The 22,952-nt window shown below is 40.0% G+C and overlaps 1 protein-coding gene across 1 annotated transcript; it reads right to left on the bottom strand.

Moving 5' to 3' along the window:
• Positions 1 to 940: 940 nt before the first annotated feature.
• LOC133794647 (26S proteasome regulatory subunit 7) lies at positions 941 to 4,947 on the bottom strand. The gene is made up of 10 exons (XM_062231990.1): positions 4,779 to 4,947; positions 3,831 to 3,912; positions 3,489 to 3,580; positions 3,325 to 3,402; positions 2,836 to 2,897; positions 2,557 to 2,701; positions 2,089 to 2,307; positions 1,810 to 1,991; positions 1,507 to 1,682; positions 941 to 1,314 (listed from the first exon to the last, which is right to left on the bottom strand). The coding sequence occupies exons 1-10, from the start codon at positions 4,863 to 4,865 to the stop codon at positions 1,157 to 1,159; spliced, it is 1,281 nt and encodes a 426-aa protein (XP_062087974.1). The 5' UTR covers positions 4,866 to 4,947; the 3' UTR covers positions 941 to 1,156.
• Positions 4,948 to 22,952: the final 18,005 nt, after the last annotated feature.

The following is a 22,952-nucleotide window of genomic DNA, read 5'->3' as shown; positions in this document are numbered from 1 at the left end:
ACTCAAAGCATTATATTATTACATTGTCAACGACATCGTTTTGAATACCTGGAGGGTCCCAACGGTCGAGAAAAATTGGGCTTGTTTGCTTGGTTTACTATTATGATTTATCAAATTATCCGTTTATTGTTATTTCAATTTTTTTTAACAAATCCGTTTATTATTTTTTTAAAAGGCTTATTATGCAGCAAAAATTATCAATCTAGCACGCATTTTATACTTAGGTCCCAATCTAATTATTTTGTACATTTAAATCACAATTTCTTAAAATATTAGCATTCCCCCCTAGTTCTTTTTCATTTTTCTATCTAGAATTTTGGTTAAAACACTAGAATTTTGTGGCAAGAATCCTTACATCATTTTGCACCTAGATCCCTAACATTAAATTTTGACATTATTTTCTTTTTATGAAATCTAAACAATAAAAAATAACAATAATAACAAAATGTTGTAATTTAATTATTGTGATTTTAAAAAAATAAATATTAATGATTTTCTCTCATAAACTTTTGAAGCATTTATAATATATTTATTGAAATTATCATATGTTATAACCATTTATTACAATTATACTAAAATTATATTTTTTTTAGAAAATACGGTTGAACAGTTATACATCTTTTTCAATAAATTTGAAGTTGCCTTATTTGGAGGAAAAATGAATTAATATCAAGATTTAAAGTTGAAACTCAAGTGCAAAATTAAACAGTACTAACATTGCTAATTTTTTCAAAAGTTGGAGATTTGAAAGAAAAAAAATCCTTGGTTGGAACTTTTTACTGCAAATAAACCTTTTGAAAATAATGATACTTCATAATATTAAAAATTCAAAAATGGAAATTTTAACAATTGGTAATACCTATAAAACAAGAACACCAATTCAAATGTAAAGCGTTAACTTCTATTTGGATCCCGCAGAACCCCAACCAACAATGTCCTGTAAAAGTAATCTTGCAGTTTGAGAGCAATATATTAAACCATGAAGATCCAAACTACAAAACAATCACTAGAAGAGGCAGAGCATAAAATAAAAATATATAAAGTTAATCCCGGCGCATTAAAAAATGTACAACAAAAAAAGCAAATAAAATTTTCAAAAGAAATGCATAAAGAGCCTCCAAACGACAATGTGGCCCCCATATCAACCAGATGTAACTTAGTTGTAAACCATGTACTTAGGTGTGGCGCTGAACTTTTGATATCCCTTAATGACTTTGTTTACGGCATCAAGGAAGTCTTTCTCTGTTACTGTCTTCCTTCGTGCTCGAATGGCATACATTCCAGCTTCCGTGCAAACACTCCTAATATCAGCTCCTGTAAAAATAAAAAAGACTCAGGCATCAGACACGACAACCAATGTTTCAAAAACCAAAAGCATAGCATAACAAGTCTCAAATCAACACCCATCACCATTATATTCAGAACAACACACAAATTGAGAATGATAAATAGTCCGCATCTGTAGATGACTTGGAAACAATGGGAGTTTCAAAGCATCATTCTTACCAGTAGAATTTGGGCAGAGTCGAGCCAAAAGTTCAAACCGGATATCTCTTTCACAGTTCATTGTTCTTGTATGGATTTTAAATATTTGTGTTCTGCTCTCCAAGTCGGGGAGACCAAACTCAACCTTTCTATCCAACCGTCCAGGACGAAGCAATGCTGGATCTAGTGTATCAGGCCTACAAAAGCGACCAGTGAAAGTTAAAGACTAAGCAAGCAAGCAACACAAAAGAAATTGCAGAAGCACCCAAAGTGATGTTCTAATCCCCCATTTCCCATAAGTAAAAATCAGGTTGAGATATGCACCTGTTGGTTGCCATAAGAACTTTGATGTTTCCACGAGCATCAAATCCATCAAGTTGATTCACAATCTCAAGCATAGTACGTTGGACCTCATTGTCTCCACCCACACCATCATCAAAACGTGCACCTCCTATAGCATCAACTTCATCAAAGAAAACAATGCACGCCTTCTTCGAACGTGCCATCTATTGCAGCCAACAAAATAGTAAGACAAAGCTATAAAGAATTAAAAAACATGCGCAAAACAACTTCTGCTGACAGTGTATGTTGCATCTTTCTGACCTGAAATAGCTCACGAACCATTCGAGCGCCTTCTCCAACATACTTCTGAACTAGTTCACTCCCAATGACACGAATGAAACAAGCATCAGTTCTATTAGCCACAGCTCTAGCTAAAAGTGTTTTACCTGTCCCTGGAGGACCATAACAGAGAACACCTTTAGGAGGATCAATTCCAAGCTTCACAAATTTCTCTGGATGAAGCATAGGGAGTTCGACAACCTAAACAAAAAAATGGAATCAGCACTGTGGGTTGTTTCTTTATTCTACAAAGAGTATTAACCGCACATCTGGTTGATTTAATACAAAACAAACTGGAATCAGCATTGTCGTAACCACATATCCCATTCTATCCTCACAAACAGAATATTAATATCTTGAACATGCCAGCAAAAAAAAAAACAAATAAGCAAAAAAAAAAGGAAAAAAACAATATGGACAAGGGCTATATTTATTATAAGGCATACGTACTTCTCTCATCTTTTCAATTTGCTCCTTACATCCACCAACATCATTGTAAGTCACATCTGGCTTCTCTTCAACAGTCATCATGGTCACACTAGGATCAATTTTTGGAGGCAAGGGAATCTGAATCTGATATTTGTTTCGATCAACTCTGCAGTATGGACACAATGTCAAAAGTTTGACAAGATAACAATAGAAGTAGCATGAAAATCTTTTTTTTATTTTAAAAAAATAATAATAAAAGATGTACCAGACAAAAACTGTAGTAACAAATAAGTAACCTACCCAACACGCATGCCTTCTTCTATATCAGTTGGGGAGACTTTGTCACCGAGACCAACAACAAACTGTAGTTTAGAAAATAGAAATACATATTAAATTAAAGGAATCTTACAAATAATGGTGGACCAGACAAAAACTGTAAGTCTATGAGAACAATCAAAACCAAAATCAATCAACTCCTCAAAGGAGGACTTAGCCAGATCAGCAGTTATTTAATTAACAGACATACCCAATATAATCCACATTCATGTTCAGATGGTTCCAAGTGAGAAATATACTATGTATTAGATGCAGCAGGTACAGGCATACATCAATACAATTTACTATACCAAATGCTAAAGTCCTTGAAACAAAAATGAAACCCAGAAAAATACTATTTTTGAATAAATCAGTGCTCCTTGCAGATTGATGGATTTGCATTAAGTTTCAAAGCAAAAAGGGTCTAAAGAGAAATTACAAATAAGAGTTAAGAGAAACATTGTAGCATTGTACCTTTGCAATTTGCTTAACATTAATGACATATTTCGCGTCTTCGGTGTTCGGATTAATTATCTTTGTACATCTTGCCACCTGAGTGAAATCCCAACAACTTCTTAGAATCCATTATACAAACAACTCACACACACTGAAAATACATAGATGCCTAAAAACAGCACCTGAAGGGGTTGCTCCTCCTGCATCATTTGCTTATCAGAAACAAGATCCCACTGGCTAGGTGCAGCTAAGCCAGTATCAGACTCCTTAATCCCTGTAAATAATAAGAATAAAAGTCATAATTAAACCCGTAATTTAAAAAAAAAATTATCTTCATATAATTAAACCCATAATCGAAAAAGTATAACATAAGCATTGATGCTAAATGAAACGACAAAAAGTAGCTATCACAGCCAAACAGTTGTCATTCAGATATTAGTAGCAATAAGGTAGCATCTGCATAGAAAAATATTAGAAATCACTTCATAAATTGCAGATACAAGTTACAAGAAAATAATACTCACCACATAAATCATTGACCTTCTTAGCCATATCTTTGATCTCCTTTTCTGCTTTCTTGATAAGTGTAGAGTAAGGTCCTAAACCCTGCACGGTCAATGAAATTAGAAGAGGCAAATAAATCCCCTAAGAGCAAGATAAGGGTAATGGTAATTGTTGTCGGGAGAAAAAGAAGAGGGTATAAGATATAACAGGAAGGAAAAGCGCACTGATATCTGATCGGACCACTAAAGCAATGTAGCGAAGGCTGCAACCGATTATGAATACCAACTTTTTTGTAAGAACGAGACATGTTACTAATTCAAAAGAATAAAATTTTATTCATTCCATGTACACAGTTGTTGAATAAACGAAGGATGAAAAAGCTAAAATTGATGATGAAAGTGATACCGGGTTGTAGATTTGTAGAATCTATTAAAGTTCATCTAACTTAGTTAACTATTAATAGCAATAAAAATCAGAAAAGGGAAATCTTATTCAGCAAGAGAAACTAAGTTAAAAGAGAGCCCAGCCAAATTTTAGAAATTACATAAAATTATGAGTGAAGCGCAGCAACTAGATACAACGCACCAACGGGAAAAATATCGAAACTACAGAGATAAATGAAAACAGGGAAATGCAATAAGCAACATAATCGTAGTACTTCACAGAGCGAAACAGATCATCTACTGTAACTAATTCTGCTTCTTGGCCTAATCACCATTTCATTTTAAACCCAATCACACAAAAAACTTACAATTCTAACAATTCAGATCCAAGAACTGGGACAAAAACGCAATACAAACCCTAGGTCCATAAATTATATTGATAATATACTGGTATCCAACAGATAATTGTGTTTCCGTGCGCGAAATTAACAGGGAAATGGGAATAAAATAAAATGAAACCCTAGAAAAAAAAAAAGGGAATAAAAGAGGAAGTTGAAAACAAATGGGCGGAGAAAAAAGTCTTACGTAGGTCTTGAGGAGAGCGATATCATCCTCGTCGAGAGGCCTAGGGTTCTTCTCGTCCTTGAAGTCGTCTTCTGGTTCAGGCGCCATCGAATATCTTGTTCACTGCCTTTTCTTCCTACTAAAGAAAACTATGCGAGGAAAGTAGCTAATTGAACTTCTGCATCTGCCTACTCTCGCCCCTTATATATATCGAAACCATGTCGTTTTCTTTCTTTGCTAGGAGGCCACCATGTCGTTTTTGTTTCAATTTAAATCATCACACCAATTAAACGACGACTTGTAAGTTTCTTTTTTTTTTGCTAGGAAAAAAAACGACATGTAAGTTTCCTTTTTTTTTTTTTTTTGCTTTTGGCCTTAAATTATAAGACAGATATCATTTTAGACCATAATTAATTCATAAATTAAAATGTACTTACGTATTGGAATTTTTTTTTATTGGATGCGTATGTTTTGCCCCTCACCCATAGGTTCAAATTATACTCTTTGTTAAAAATCTGATGGTTAGAAATTGGTGACTTTGGACACTTGGCACCTGGAGATATAGGCGTAGCGCAGGGTAGGATGGACGAGATAAGAATTCAAGAGTATACTTTGTTTGGGTTAGGCGAAGTCCAGAGGTGGAGCGAGATACCTCCATGCCGAGAAAGTAATGCAGTGGGTGAAAGAGACAAATTAGTTGCCAAGCTCCTTGATGAAATCAAATAAAAGAGAAGAATAATTTTCCGGTGAGAATGTTGTCGTCAATGTATAAATTTTTTCTTATAGAGCACGGTCCTCAACACGCATCTAAGGTCACGCTCTAAGCCCATTTTCCGGCTTGTGATAGGTCTGGGTACGAGAAGGAAAAGAAATGGGAATAAGATATTTCGGCTTCATTTGTTTAATAATTTATTTTTGTCAATACTTTACCAATTACAAGATGTACTCCCAAAAAATTAAAAAAAATTACCATAGCCATGGAAAGTGAACAAGAGAAGGTGTGTATATCGTTTTGTTATTCGAGTGAGATGGCTTAGGTCTGGTCCTTTTTTTTTTTGCTTATATTATCTCTTTTATTTGGGCGAAAAATCATTCTAAAACATATGTCATCATAGGAGTTTGAAGAAAATAGAAGTCGAGTGGACTATATTCTAGTATGAGATAAGGAATAAAAAGGAGAAATTTATAATTATATACCTAAAATTATTAAATTAGGTCAAATCTGTTAGTTTGTTTTTGTAACAACCCAAAATCACTAATAAGGTTTAAGGGCCTTGATTAGTGTGCCGGGAGGGCATAATTGGTTTATGTGTGAATTTATTAAGTTTAATGCGTAATTATATGATAAGCATGCTAGTATGTTTATATGAATATAAATGTGACTATATGCTATAATTGTGAGAACCACATTATTATGTGGGTAGATCTACGGCATGCGACTTGAGGCGATCCTAGGGAGCTAGTTAGCGGGAAAGTCACAACGGGGCTTAATATTTGACTTTGGGCAAATCAAGGGGTATTTTAGGTATTGGATGATTATATAAATTATCGGGTTATGAAAATAAATAATTGGAGATATATTTGAGGTTAGGAAGTCTAGGTGGGAATACTGGGGAATTTTACCATTTTGTCATCGGGGACGTTTTCGGTACCCGAGCCTCGGGATTAACTTAATTGCCTAAGTATAGACTAAGTACATCACAGAATTCGGTGGAACATTAGGAACCGACCTTCTTCCTTCTTCCCTATTCTCTTTCTCTCTCAAAGGAAAACCACTAGAATCTAAGGAGAACTCAGCTGGAAACTCTGTGATTTGAGCTAGAGTTTTGAGGGATTAGCTCAGTTTTAGCAAAGGAATTCAACCTGGATTGAGGTAAGGATTGAATCACACTTTTGTTGTTGAAATTTTGTGGTTTTTATTGAGTTCTAAGAGGTTTCTAGGTTTTGAACTTGAAGAATGAATTGAAGCTGGGAACTTGGGAGTTAGCTTAGAAATTGCTTAGAGAATTGATTCTGTAGTGAAGGTAAGCTCGAATTTATAGTTTAATATCTGAATTATGATGTGTTCATGGCTGGTTTTAGTGTTCTTGAGCTTTTGGGTTTCAGAGATTGAAGTGAGATTTTGATGAGTTTTTAAGCTAGGTTTTCGTTGGGTTATGTTGCTGGAATCATGTTAGAAGTTTTGTGATAATTGAGTTGTGGAATTGAGATAGTTTTGGATGGTTTTCAGTGAGGTTTGAGAGTTAAAAATTGAGGTTTTTCTGGGTTCGAAGGGGTCGGGCCGCGGCATAGTTCTTGGTGAGCCGCGGCCCTCTAAAGCTGATGCATGCTGAGGAAGGAAGGCGAGCCGCAGCATGGGGCTTGTAGTGTAATGCCCCAAATTTCCTAATAAGGTTTAGGACCTTGATTAGGAGGCCGGGAGGGCCATAATTGATTTATTATGATATTTAATGAGTATATGCATGTTTATGTGAATTATATTATTATATGATGGTGAATGCATGCATATGGGCTTATATTTTAAATGCAAGGGCATTTTGGTAATTTGGTCGTTGGGGGCGTGATTGTGTAATTTTATGCATATGGGTGAATTATAATTATAGCCACATTATAAGGTGGATTGGTTCGAGCTTTTTGACATGAGACGATCATGAGATGTAAGTGTTCGGTCTAGTCATAACGGGTTTAAGTTCGGGGCTCGGGGTGAGTCTCGGGGTGAATTTAATGATTAGAGTATTACAGGGAATTAAAGGGTAATGGGATATGATTTATTGGAATTTGAGGATAATGAGATTAGCGGGAATTGGGAAGCGTTAATTATGATTAACGGGATAAGCGGAAAGTACCAATTTTACCCTTGAAATGGTTTTAGAGGCTTTTGATGGCTTAAGGGTATTTTGGTCATTTAGGGTTTTGGATATATATGATATGAAGGCTGTAGAAAATACAGAAGTAAAACAGAGCCTATCTTCATCTTTCTCCCTTCTTTCCCGTACAAGTCCTCCTTCACCCTCTTCTTTAAGTTTTGAGAGCCTATCTTGAGGAAGCTAGCTAGGGAGTCAAGCTTGGGGAGGTTTAGCTTGAGTTCAGCCTTTGGGAAGGATTCAAATCATGTTTGGGGTAAGTTTCTACCATTAATTTCGGGTTCATACTATGTTTTGAGTTTTAGCTTTTGACTTGTGAATCACTTGTAGAAAGTTTGAATTAATGGAGGTTTGGGTGATGTTTACTTTGGGTTTTGATGAGGGTGAGTTGTAGAGGATGTTTGGTGGTTTAATTGGGTGTTAGGTTGTGATTTGAGACGGGTTTGAGGGGTTGGCTCTAAGGGAAAACGCAAGGGAGAAATCTGGTGTGCGAGTTGTCATTTTGGCTGAACTGGAGGTTGCGCCGCGGCATGGTCAGGGAGAGCCGCGGCCCTTGGAGTAAGCTGGGTTTGTGTAACGCCCCAACTCCAGGGACCGCTACAGTGCACATTGCAAACAGTGCTAAACTCACTAAACGAGTCATTTGGCCATAAACGTGTAACTAAGTGTGATTAGCGGTTTAGGGGTTAAAAACTTTGGTTAAGATATAACGTTTCACTAGAACGTTTACTGTATACATTGGGATCCCAAAAACATAATTTCAGAGTTTATTACAAAAGGTTATTTACATCCAGCCGATCTAGGCGGCAAAACAGGGTTCAGCCCTAGTTCCACTTTCAAACCTCGCCCAAGTATTGGTCGAGCAGCTGCATATGTACACGTCATCACCTAAGCTCTCCAACTCAAAGATGGTCCAGCTTTCTTTTTTCCTTTACCTGCACCACAAAGCACCCGTGAGCCGAAGCCCAGCAAGAAAACTCATATGCTCATAAACAGTCATATCATGATATCAAATTATATCTGGCATGCCTAGCTATCATAGCTCTATTCAGCATGCAAATGAGTTCAAACAGATACTGAGGTATCCAGGACAAGAAATCCTGGCCTTCTGATTGGAGGACTATCAAGTCAATCCTAATCAGATGAGTGTCGTAACACTAGGTTCTGGTAAACCATATTGAGTGACTGACAAGCACGTCACTAATTCAAATGGAAGGCTGGCTGTTGGGTAAGCCTCTAACCTTCAATAGGTTCTGGTAAACCATACTGAGTGACTGACAAGCACGTCACTAATTCAAATGGAAGGCTGGCTGTTGGGTAAGCCTCTAACCTTCAACAGGTCCTGGTAAACCATACTGAGTGACCAACAAGCAAGTCACTGGGGCCTCAGTGCCCAAGCCATGCATATGATGATCAAAATGATCATGCAGAGCCCGTAGCTCTGATCAGATGAGTGAATATCACTTTGAGGTCCTGGTAAACCATACTGAGTGACTGACAACCAAGTCACTAGGGGCCCAGTGCCCATTTCCTGCAATGGCTCTACATGACTAGCCTTTGGCTAGATAAATGCTTGTTTATATTCATCGAACTTGAGGTCGGTCCTGCATTAATGCTTTTGGAGTCATTCAATGCAGAGGGTCGATTAGGTCCAATCGACATAGCTTGCATTACTCACTAGGGTTGTCATGTCTAGTGAGACAGCACAATGTGGCCAGTGCCCAGTACCACTGCCGAACCTGACTAATAAGTCACAGCTTCACAGTTGATACTAGCACCTTTGCCAAACCTGACTAATAAGTCAGTGCCATACACAAGTAAGCAATGCTATCAATATGTATCATATGCCAATTATTCAAGAATAGGGCACTCAGCATGCTTACTAAACAGTTGCTAGCATAATTATAATCATGCACAAACACAGAGACTCAAGCTCTGACCAATCTCATATTCATCATTCATGGCATGCCCTAATCACATGTTTCTCATGCATCACATGCATCATATGCATCACATTTAACCAACCAGCATGCCTCAATAATAATCATACGCAAATGGGCAAGATTGCCAAGCATTCATTATGCTATCAATGTTTACATTTAAACATCCAACATGCATCAAACATAACCATGCATGTCACATATGGGGTGCAGTTTTCTTACCTTTGGTCCAAGCACAGGTTACCAACAAATGAGCCACAAGCACGATCCTGATCCAAGCCTCTAGTGTTAACCTAGTAACAACCACAAATGGTGATCCAATGAGTTCAAGCTCTAAAACCAACCCTTGAACTAAAACTTAGCCTCCAAGACAACAACCCTCACTAATCCGGGTAGTAGGAATGATCCCGAGGCCTAAAACCATGTTTCTGGGGTCAAAACACCCAAACGGGCTCAAAAGCCTGCCTGAGCCGCAGCCCTGGCACCCTGAGCCGCGGCCCCCAGCACCACCAGAAGCAAGCGCCGCGGCGCCCAGCAAGACAGAGAAGGCACCTGCTTCATCGAGCAAGGGCCGCGGCGCCCAAGAACAGGGCCGCGGCCCAACTTCGGGGCAGCCATTTTTCCTTCGCTTTAACCTTTTAAAACCTCCCAAAAACATATCTAAACATTCCCAAATCATTAAATCAAAGTTCCCAAACTCCCCAATGGTCCAAAACCACCAAAAGCCAAGGTTCAAACAAACTAAAAACTCAACGATTCACAAAGTCCAATTCAAGCTTAAAAACATTTAAAAACTTAAAACTTAAACTTGAATTACCTCCGATTGAGTTGTTTCCAACTAAATCCTCCGGCTAATAAGCTTCTAATTCTCCTTAGGATTGCTATGCCTCGATCCTTGCTTGATTCCGAGTCCTAGAACTCAAGTTACCTTCGAAAATGCGATCGAGAACGAAAAAGGAACTTTAGGGAGAGAGAACGTACAGAACGTTCTTTTTTTTATTTCTTAAAAGGTTACTTCAAGCTTAAGTAGCTTCCAATAAAACCTAATGCTCGGGGTCCCGAAAACACCCCCGGGGACATTATAGTCAAAACTTCTAGAATTTCCCCCTGGTCTTACTAACTCCCAATTTATCACCAAATGTTAATTCCCATTACCCAATAACCCGGTAATGCTATAAATACCCCTTGACTTACTCCAAGTCAAGCTTAAATCCTGTTGTGACTTTCCCACTAGCTTACCTCCTAGGATCGTCTTGTGCTGGGTAACCCTGGCATAACCAAATAATAACAAAGCACCACGCCCATTTCACACATATGCCAAAAATGCCCGAAATGGCCAAAACATGAAAATCACCCAATTAATCACAAATGGGTTCACATGCATATTTAATACACCTAAACATGCATATTATCATTAAATAGCATAATAAAGCAATTATGGCCCTCCCGGCCTCCTAATCAAGGTCCTAGACCTTATTAGGAAATTTGGGGCATTACAACTATCCCCCCCTTACAGAAATTTCGTCCTCGAAATTTATCTGAACTGCCCGGAATATCAATTCTGCACAACTGAGTCCAATTCCCAGGTCGTTCTCTTGACCTCACTGTTTTTGTAACATACCCTAAATCAAGGTATACTTTGTTCCTCAGAATCCCATAACTCAACTCATGAGTTCTTTCAACCCATGTCCACTGCATGGAAATACATAGAACAATGTACAATCATCAGAACCAAAACTATGGTCCAGCAAAAGATATTCTGACCAGTCCTGTCCAGGACTCAAACTGTCATACTAATCTAGGCTCAACTTGCCTTTACTCATCACCCCTTGCCATGGTGATTCTTTAGGAAGACACAACTCCCTACTTGGAATTCCATGTTCCTGCTTTCAATTCAGTAACACCTTTTCATTCAGTCTGAGAAGTGAGCATCCATGCTCCAACCTCTAATAACCTCTATGGTCCCCTGAACCATCACATGCTCCAGATATTACCTCTCACCCATTTCATTCCAATGAAAGGATGACGAACACGTTCTACCATACCTTATCTCACAAGGTACCTTTTCAACCCTGGACAATTCTTTCTCTGATTATCATCAGTCTGATAACAATGAACCGTACTGAGTTCCATCTATATATTCATCGCCTTCCCTCACTCTTCCATAACCTGGAAGTAACCATAAAGTCTTCATCTAATAAGATAAGCCTTTAATTCTCGAGAAGGTACACTATCTCTCTCACAAAGAGATCTGAACACTAACCCACTGTGTTACTTATTCTTATAACCAAAAAGAATCTTACCCACAACACTGGTCCAAAATGACCCAAGTCAATCATGCTGACCCACCTTCCTGGGTAGCCCCATCGCGAAACCCATCGCGATGCTTTCTTATTTCTATTATACAATACTCAAAGGCCACAATAACCTTACTGATCCCTGATACCCTGTTTGAACCTATTAACAGGTTAAGAACTTTACTACACATTCCATTATACCCCTCTTCATCTCAGGCCATCACCGTAGAACTTTCATACTCTGGTGCACTGGCATGATGCCTGAACGAAGAGAATCAGAAGGCGACATGAGATTCATCCAGAACCTCTCATTAAATCCCAGCGTCCATCAGACCCCAAGTCTGATCCTTATATTACAAGGCACTGTAACACTCTTAGCTAACCTAGCTAAGACTTCCATTCAACTTTCTTATCTGAGATTCACTTAGTCATCCTTCCTTTTGATCCTCTGAGATAATAATCTCAGGCACAGAACTGGCCATTGTCCCACCAGAAACACCACTCTAGTTCAAATCAAATTCTTTTACCAACGTGTTATACAAGCAATATTTTCTCTGTTCACTGAGGTGTCATAACAACCTGCCAATTGATTCTGATCTGTAAACAGAAACTCAGAGTTCTTTCCACAAATCACATATAATACCATAATCATCCAAGGACACTCCCACCTTCTAAGGTATCCCTTGGCCTTGGAAAATTTCCACAGAGAATACACCACAATACCATCATCCCAGACGATCACAGATTCCCATTCAAATAATTCCTTGAACGCTCTGTTCATCCAATCCATAAACACTTAGCGTTAACCAAATTCCCAAAATACAATCCAGCACCTCCTGGTGCTCTTTATCTATTATAAACACAACCTTTTGCATATTCTTTTTCCCTGACCCCTAACTGGTACTAACCAGATCAAAGATCAACTCTTGAGAATTTCCTTCTCACTCAGTATCTAAGCCTCGAGTTCTTACAACCCTACTAAGCCATTCAATACAATGCTTGCAATTCAATCCTATCCCTGGTACTAATCAAACCCCCATTTTATCTCTTCATATTACAGAAACCCTGACAAATCCCCTGAAAGCACATTCAGGAACTCACAGACTAGTCCAGCCTGTCCTGATCCCACTGACACAACCCAAGTGGTATCCATCACACTAGCTAAGAGTTCTATGCACCACTCTGCCATGAAACTCTAGCTCTCCACACATATATCATCAGCATACCAAAGCTATGCATAGCACCAACTACCTCAAGGCTTTCTATTTACAAATCACACCCAAACCAGTCATAACTAGCTTTACTCAACCACTGAGGGGTCCTTCCATAACCCAACTTACCTTTTAAGTTGTCAATTCCATACTATGTTCCCATCACAACACAACCATGTGATCATCATATCAATTTTATGCCTCTCTATATGCAACAAACAAAGGAACAGCATGGCGCCAAAGCCAATCAGCATAACTCAGAAATAAAACTAGAAAACTGACCTGCCACCCCTGAGGAGCTAGTCTCAGTCCCAGACTCTGACTGCTCTGGAATAAACACTCGAGCTGGAGTCGAGCTGTCTATCCCCTTTTGCTCAAACTCTCTTAGTCTTGGGCAATTCTTCTTAAAATGTCCAACCATGTCACATAAGAAGCATGCTTTTGCTCGGCATTCTCCCAGATGATGCCTCTTGCACCGAGCGCACTCTGGGTAAGGCTTCCAGCTTTCATTCTTACTTGCTCCAGTAGATGGAGAAACCACCATCTGAGCTCCATGCCTCGTGGCACTCTTTTCCTCATCTCTGATGCTCTCAACAGCAAGAGCCCTCTCTACCACCTGAGCATAGGTAGAGACTTCATGCGCTGGGGCAACTTTAATGCCCTGAGCTATACCAGGTTGTGACTAGGTACTAAGCTAGGGCTCAGGAATCGGATTGTGCTCAAGAGGCATCGCTCGTAATCGGTGCACTTGGAAACTAAAGGTAAGAAAACTGCACCCGGTTGTGGATTTATAATGGGACTAAGGGTTCCCTGTTTGTAAGCTTTATGAATGATGGTATTATGCCATGTAAATAGTAAACGAACGGCCTAAGAGTGCCGAAGTTTACACTAGCGCACAGGGCGCGGCTCGGCCACTGGTAGTTGAGGACAGCCTATTATGCACTGAGCTCGGTTTAAGCAGGCCAGAGTCAGTGGGTTAAACAGAGGGTGCGACCTAAGGTGTCGACCCTCATTACCGTGTGACTTGATTGTTATTATTGATTGGTAGATTGTTATGCTATATAGCTGGGTGTTGATTAGCTGAGTCTATGATTGATGTAACGCCCTACTACCTTAGAGTCGTTACTAAGTGAGTTTAAAATGTGCAATTAACTCGCTAAATAAGGTTTGTAGAGCAAAAGTGTGATTAAACAGAAATCAAGGCTGTAATCTTTAAAAGTACTCTATTTCGTTGAAAATACCAAGAGTTTAACATTTGGGATTCCAAAATAAAGTTTATAAAGTATTTACAACTCAAAATAGGTTTACAGATGACTAATTATCAAAAATGTAGTTTAATACATCCATTTCTCAAAATGCCTCCAACCAAAGCAGTCGGGCAGGCCAAACATGTACGCGTCGCCCCACGCTCTCCGTACTCATGGCTAGTTGACTTTTTCCTTGCCCTTACCTGCAACACAGAACACCCGTGAGCCGAAGCCCAGCAAGAAAACTCACACAACACATAACATATGCATATTGTATAGCCAACATATCAGACAATCCACAGATAAAACAGATAGTCCATCATGCCAAACAAGTACGGCCATGCCGTCCCAGAAGTGTTACCAAAACCTGGGATCTCGGTTCTCACCGTAAGGATATCCCATGTATCCATTGGGGTCTCACCCTGGTGGTATGCACTCTGCGCGTCAAATGGTACTCTCGGCCCCACTGCCGTTCTCAACCCTTTGCCGTTCCCGGCTCCTTGTCGTTCTCGGCTCCTTTGCCGTTCAATAAACTATAACCACATATAGTTCAACTCAAACAACATCCAATCATATAACAATTCAATCAAGGCCACACCCTAACATGTAATACAATCTAGGGTCGTGCCCTGCAACAATACTATGGGCCCATGCCCTGCTCTATGGGTGCTACAATTTTCTTACCTGTATCCCGAGCTTCACAATGCACCAAAGCCACGAGCACGGTCCTCTATCCCGAGCCTCTCCGAAGACCTAGTCAAAACACATATAAAACATCCTTTAATACTAACCAATCCAAAACCACCTCCCGGGACCAATCTCGTACTCTCGGGACCTCCAATCTCCCAAAACAACGTAACGGAAACATCCCCCGAGCCCCCGGAACAAATGCCCAAAAATGCAAAATTACCCTGTCTTGAAATTAGCCTAGCGCCGCGGCGCTACCCATGAGGGTCGTGGCGCCTAGCAAGTCAGAGAGCTCCCCAGTTCTAATACAGCCTCGCGCCGTGGCGCCAAAGAATAGGGCCGCGGCGCCCCTTCGCGAACCCATAAATCTGGGTTTTCCCCTGCATTTTTCCCGAGCCAAAACACCTCCAATTCAACCCAAACACATACCTAAACCCCAAAATCAATTTAAAACCCCAAGTAAACCATTTAACAACCTATAAACATCAACAACAAGCTCAATTACACCCAAAATCCACACTTGAGTTTTAGATTTCAGAAACTTAAACCATGGCTTCTAAAACTTAGACCAGAGCTTGAAAAATATAACCCATGCTTCTAAAATCTTAAACCACATCAGATACGAAATTCAAACATGTTTAAAACCCTTACCTCAATCAATACTTCAGCTTGAATTCTCTTCAATCTCAGCTTCAAGCCACTTTCCCCTTTGATTATCCAAACTGAATTCCATGCAAACCAGCCATAACTTTCTTTAAATTCCCACACTTAATCTCTAGAATCAACCTTAAACTTAAACCAAAAACAGAGCATAACTCTTACCTCTAAACAATCTCAGCCTTATCTTGATTTTGGTTGCCTCAAACCTCTTGATTCTCCTCCTAGGTTTCAAATTCAGCTTTCTTCTTCTCTTCTGTCTTCTTCCTCAAATTTCAGCATAAACCCAATTGTGACTAAGTGTAATAGGTGAATCTCTTTTTCCCTCTGCTAAAGGTTATCTAGACTTCTGCCTAATGACCATTTTACCCCTCCATAAAAACCCTTTCCTAACTAAATGTAATGCCCCAAATTTCCTAATAAGGTTTAGGACCTTGATTAGGAAGCCGGGAGGGCTATAATTGATTTATTATAGTATTTAATAATTATATGCATGTTTACGTGAATTATATTATTATATGATGGTGAATGCATGCATATGTGCTCATATGTTAATTATGAGGGTAATTTGGTAATTTGGCCACTGTGGGCGTAATTGTATATTTTGGGTGCATGGTTGTGATTAATTAATATAGCCACATTATAAGGTGGATTGGTTCGAGCTAATCGACATGAGACGATCATGAGATGTAAGTGTTCGGTCTAGTCATAACGGGTTTAAGTTCGGGGCTCGAGGTGAGTCTCGGGGTGAATTTAATGATTAGAGCATTACCGGAAATTAAAGGGTAATGGGCTATGATTTATTGGTATTTGGGAATATTGAGAATAGCGGGAATTGGAGAGCGTTAATTATAATTAACGAGATAGGCGGGAAATGACGGTTTTACCCTCGGAAGCCTTTAGAGGGATTTATTTGGCCTAGGGGCATTATGGTCTTTTGACCTTAAGGATTTATATCAGCCTTGGGAATTTTAGAAGGCTGTGGAATGAAAATAAAACAGAGCCTATCTTCCTCCCTCTCCCTTTCTTCCCGTACAAGCTTCTCCCTTCACTTTTCTTTGAATTTTGAGAGCCCAAATTGAGGAATTGAGCTAGGAAATCAAAGGTGGCAGCTAGGGAACTTGATTCAGACATTTAAGGGGATTCAAAATCGTTTTTAAGGTGAGTTCTAGAGGTTATGCTCTGTTTTCCTTTTGGTTTTCAGCTTAAGGTTTTTGATGTAGAAAGTGGGAATCAAGGGGGGGGGGGGGGGTTTGTGTATGTTTGGTTGAGTTTTGATGAGGGGGAGTTATGGGTGATGTTTAGAGGTTTAATTGAGTGTTTGGAGAAGGTTTGGAACTAGTTTGAAGGCTTGGTTCTAAGGGAATATGCAGGGGAGGTCGAGCTGATGCGTTGCTGATTTTTGGCTGGTCTGGGTAATGAGCCGCGGCCTGGCTTTTGTGTGCCGCGGCCTAAGGTGACTTCTGAGGCAATTATGCCTCTGTCAGGGAGATGAGCCGCGGCATGGCTGTGGTGAGTCGCGGCCCATCAGGGCAGATTTGACCAAAATTGTGTTTTTAGCTTGGGGATGCTTACCAAAGGCCTCGGGGTTGATCCTACTACTTGGTTAAGTGGGGATTGATGTCCCGGAGGCTAGATATTGGTTTGGGAACTTAAGTTGATCATTTTTATTGATGATATCTTATATTTGGTTATGACTAGGTGACCACTAAAGGACTAAAAGTTGATCGTTCTCAAGGATCGTTCTTTAAGTCATTCTAGCTCGACTTTGAGGTAAGAAAACTGCACCCTGTGTATATGTGACATGCATGGCTATTATTGATGCATGTTGGTTGATTATTGAGTATGACATGCATGGCTATTATGATGCATGTTGGTTGATTATTGAGTATGACATGCATGGCTGTTCTTGATGCATGTTGGTTGACTATTAAACGTGACATGCATGGCTGTTAATGGTGCATGTTGGATTGTTGGATATAATGCATATGATGCATGAGAAACATGTGATTAGGACATGCTTTGTATACCGGGTATGATATTGTTCAGAGCTTGTGCCTCTGTGGTTGTGCGTGGTCCTAATTGTACAAGTATCTGTTTAGTAAGCATGCTGAACACCTTGTTTACGAGTATTGGACATGTGATATATAATTGGTGGCATGACTTACTTGTGTATGGCACTGACTAGTCAGGGACCGACCCTAAAGTCGAGAATCACGCATTGAATGGCTCTATGGCATTAATGCTAGACCGACCCTAAGGTCGATGAACATGCATTGAATGGCTCTATGGCATTAATGCTAAACCGACCCTAAGGTCGATGATCACGCATTGAATAGCTCCGTGGCATTAATGCGGGGCCGACCCTAAGGTCGAAGAACTTATAAGCGCTTGCCTGGTCTATAACCAGATGTTTATAGCCAAGGTATATGACCTCGGTGATTGTTTGTCACATGGCTAAGGGACGCTGTCCATAGCACGACTCTAGAGTCGGGAGGAAGGTTATGTTGGTGACCATTCACCATGCACCTGTCCTAATCAAACTTATGAAAGAATCACTTATCAGTTAAGCCCTGGTGACCCTATCGTCACATGGCTAGAGGGGAGCTATGCTCATTATTGTGACTTTTGGCTATAGTCACCTATTTGCTTGGACTGATAGTCCTGAATGGTTATTATGATCATTGTTGATATTATATCATGCTTTATTGTGTTTTCTTGCTGGGCTTTGGCTCAAGGGTGCTACGTGGTGCAGGTAAAGGCAAGAGGAAGCTGGTCCATCCTTGAGTTGGAGAGCTTAGGTGATGATGTGTACATATGCAGCTGCTCGTCCGCCACGGCCGAGGTTTAAAGTGGAACTAGGGTCGAACCCTGTTTTGCCGCTTAGAACGGCCTGTTGTAAATATTTTTCTGTAATAAACTCTGAAACTATATTTTCGGGATCCCAGTGTATATATTAAACGTTCTAGTGAAACGTTACATCTTAACCAAAATGTTTAATCCCTAAACCGCTAATCATACTTAGTTACACGCTTTTGGCCAAATGACTCGATTAGTGAGTTTAGCACTGTTTACAAGGCACACCGTAACAGTCCCTGGAGTTTGGGGCGTTACACTAAACCTCAAGGGCTTCTTGTCATTTCACCTTTCCTACAATTTTACCACTTTCTCATCTAAAATTATTACTCTTGACAGTTACCAATGGTTACTCAAGTTACTCAATCTCCATTAACCATTAACCATTAGCTCCCAACTCACATTATAAGATCCCCAAAGTTCCCCTAGGCTCCTCCCGAGCCAGGTATTTAATCCCGTTGTGACTTTTAAACTAACATCTCCCTAGGACCGTCTCAGCACGTGCATCACAATAAGATCACCACTCACACGTGGTATTAATCATACAATTCAATTATTACATTTATGCCCTCAGCGGGCTAAGATTACCAATTTACCCCTAACATACAAACGGGGCCCACATGCATATTTATACCACCTAAACATGCATTCTAATCACATATTCATTCAAATTCATATATTAACATGTTAATTCACTTATTGCCCTCCAGGCACGCTAATCCAAGTCCTAAACCTTATTAGCAAATTGGGGTGTTACAATTGAGTCTTCGTGCTTTGTGACCATTGTGGTGTGCTAAGTATATGAACATGCTTAAAGGGTTATTCAACTATTATCATTGCTTGTTATATAATGTTATGTTTTCTTGTTGGGCCTTGGCTCACAGGTGCTTCGTGGTGTAGGTAAAGGCAAGGGCAAGATTGATCAGCCCTGATTTGGAGAGCTCTGAGAGCAGAATGTACATGACCAGCTGCTCAACCGCCACAGTTGAGAGGGGGATAGGAACAAGAGAACCAGAAACGTTTGTTTTGCCCTTAGAGTGGCTAATGGTTGTTTGAACTCCGGAAATTTTGTAAACTGACTTTTGAATGCTGCTCTTTTTTGGGATCCCATATGTACAAATATTTAGTTATACGAAATGCACCCTTTTGAGACCAAAACCTTTTAACCCTAGTTCATTAGTGGTTTTTGTATCACATTTTTAACTAAATGACTTGATTAGCAAGTCCTGCACCTTTATAAGTACACAGTGTAACGACCCAAATTCGCTAATAAGGCTTAAGGGCCTTGATTAGTGTGTCAGGAGGGCATTAATGGAATAATTGTGATTTAATGAGTAATTATATGTTTAATAATGTTTATATGATAATTGATTATATTATGTGGTAATATGATATGTGATATATGTGAGAACCACATTATTATGTGGACAGGTTCGCTGAGCACGACTCAAGACGATTATAGAGCCAGATAGTGGGAAAAGTCACAACGGGGTTTAAGATATAACTTCGAGGAAGTTGGGGATAATTTTAGATAGCGGGTAGCAATTTGGACTATTGGGTCATGAAAATAAATATATGGAGATATATTTGAGGTTAGGATGTTTAGGTGGGAATAATGGGGGATTTTACCATTTTGGCCTCAGGGACGGTTCTGGCACCCCGAGCCTCGGGATTAACTTAATACGTGAAATAGATATTAGGAAGCCTTTAGAAGAAAAACACGAACCGACTAAAGACTTTATCTCAGCTCTTCTTCACGCTTAAGGGAAAACCAAGGGAAGGAAACACAAAAAGACTAAGGGGAAACTAGCTGGAAATTCTGGAATTATGGTGAGAATTTGGAGGTTTAGCTCAGGGGAAATTAAGGAACTAAAGCAGGGATTAAGGTAAGCATCTAACTCTACTTTTTGTGGTTGAATTCTGAGTTCTAGCTGGGTTTTAGTCAGAATTAAGAGGGAAAACTTGGGAGCTTAGCTTGGCCATAGCTTGGTGAAGTGATTCTACAGCAAAGGTAAGTTTCAACTCCAAGTTTAGAGGTTTTAAATTGAGTTTGAGTGGCTGGTTTGAGTGTTTGTAGCACTTGGGTTTTAGAAATGGAAAGGAGGAGATTAGAGTGTGTTAGGCTGTGTTTTCTTGGGAATTATGTTGTTTAGATCATGCTAAAGAAGTTGGGAATTAACTGGTTAAGAGTTGGGAAGTTTTGGGATGGTTTAAGGTAAGGTTTTGAGCTTTGAAATGGTGTAAAATCTGGTTCGAAGGGGAGGGTCGCGACTCTGTTCTAGAGCGCTGCAGCCCTGGCATGTAAGGAAGCCAAGGAGGCTCGGCCAAGGGGGCGCGCCGCGGCGCCCAAGGCAAGGGCCGCGGCGCGTGTGTGGTTCAGTGTGGGAGTAGGTTCTGTTTTGGGGAAGGGCCGCGGCTAGGCTTTGGGGGCCGCTGCCCTTGGTTGCACACTTGGGATTTTAAGGGTTTTAAGCATGGGAAAGTGGTCTGGTGTGCTCGGGTTTGGTTTCACCACCGTGCTTGGTGGAATTAGGAGTCCCGGGAGTTAGTTTTGTAACTGGAAACCTATATTTGAGTATTTATGAAACCCTATACTTTGGTTGTGGCTAGGTGATAAAAGCTTAGGCTCGGGAATGGATCGTGCTTGAGGGGCGTTGCTCGTAATTCGATAACCGTACAAACTAAAGGTAAGAAAACTGCACCTGGTTGAATATATGTGACGGGACTAAGGGCTCCTTATTGTAGAAGCTTGAAAAGATGGTATTATGCCATGCAAGCAATTTAGTGAACCAACGGCCTAAGGGTGCCAAGGGTCTCACTAGCGCACAGGGCGCGGCTCGGCCACTGGTAGCCGAGGACAGCTTATTATGCACTGAGCTTGGTTTAAGCGGGCCAGAGTCAGTGGGTTAAGCAGAGGGTGCGGCCTAAGTCGTCGGCCCTAAATATTATGTGATATGAACATTATATGTGATAGAATGTATCTTGTATTGGATTGTATATGCTGAATATCTGTTGTGGATTATCTGACGGGTATACATGCTTACTGAGCTATTTGTCTGTTGTTATTGTTTGAGTTATCTATGATGTTTTCTTGTTGGGCCTTGGCTCACAGGTGCTACGTGGTGCAGGTAAAGGCAATGGCAAGTTAGATCAGCCCTGACTAGAGAGCTCAGCGAGCGGAATGTACATAGCCAGGTGCTCGGCCGCCACGGTTAAGGTCTAAGCAAGGACATGGAACCTGGAGATTGTCTGTTTTGCCTTAGTATGGCTAGTGGATACACTTGTACTTTTGGAAGTCTGTAAACTTATTATAACTTCGTTTTGTATGGGATCCCATGTTTTCTACAGTGTAAATATATGAAATGAGTCTTTTAAGACCAAAACCTTTTTTTTTAACCTTAGATCCTACATGTTTAGTGACACATTTTCAAATTAATGACTTGATTAGCAAGTCCTGCACCTTTATAAGTTCACAGTGTAACGGTCTTGGCTATCCAGGGCGTTACACACAGTGTAGCGATCTTGGCTATCCAGGGCGTTACAGTTTTAGTTTTGTTAGCTGTTATTTATAGCATATCATGTACCTATATATACCTCTATATAAACAAAGGCTATATGATACATTGAAATATACATTTTTCATTTAATCAATACAACAGGGTTTCTCCTTCTATTATAGTATTAGAGAACACACTACCAGTCTTTCTTCATGGCTCACACTCGCTACAAGTCATCTGCAAGTCTCCGAGATCCCCCTGAAGAACCGATGTAAGGTGCCCAAAACCAATCTCAGCTACCTGAAGCTCCAACTGCGCCGAACTCCAACAACAATGGCAAGCACACCACTGCTTCAAATCAATTCACTCCCCTGGAAAATCTTGATCGTCCTCCCCTTGAAGATGCCAACAATCCGTATTTCTTGGGTAATGGAGATCATCCGAGACTCATTCTTGCCTCACCTTTAATAGACAAGAATTTTCAACAATGGCGCCGAGACTTCATGATATCGATTGGAGCAAAGAACAAATCCAACTTTCTCAATGGATCTCTTCCCCAACCTCCCCCCATTGATCTCCACTTCAATTTCCGGCAACGTTGCAATCAAATGATCATGTCTTGGATCATCCATTCGGTTTCCCTAGATATCAAGAGTAGTATAATGTTCTTGAACTCTGCAGTTGCTATGTGGGTATAATTAAACAATCGGTTTAACCAGGGGAATGAGCCTAGACTCTTTGAACTTCAACAAACTCCCATTCGTCTCCATCAAAGTGATGATTCAGCTAACTCATATTTCACCAAATTGAAGGCTATATGGGATGAAATCAACGAAATCTGTCCAAGAACTCCTTGCACTTGCGCTACTAGTACCGATAATCTTGATTCCCACAATCAAGAACAAGTTTTGCAATTTCTTACTGGTCTTAATGAATCTT

The sequence above is a fragment of the Humulus lupulus genome, chromosome 8 (assembly GCF_963169125.1).
Source record: "Humulus lupulus chromosome 8, drHumLupu1.1, whole genome shotgun sequence".
Taxonomy (NCBI): domain Eukaryota; kingdom Viridiplantae; phylum Streptophyta; class Magnoliopsida; order Rosales; family Cannabaceae; genus Humulus; species Humulus lupulus.
The sequence above is the reverse complement of the archived record's forward strand: the minus strand, read 5'-3'. Positions and strand labels throughout refer to the sequence as shown.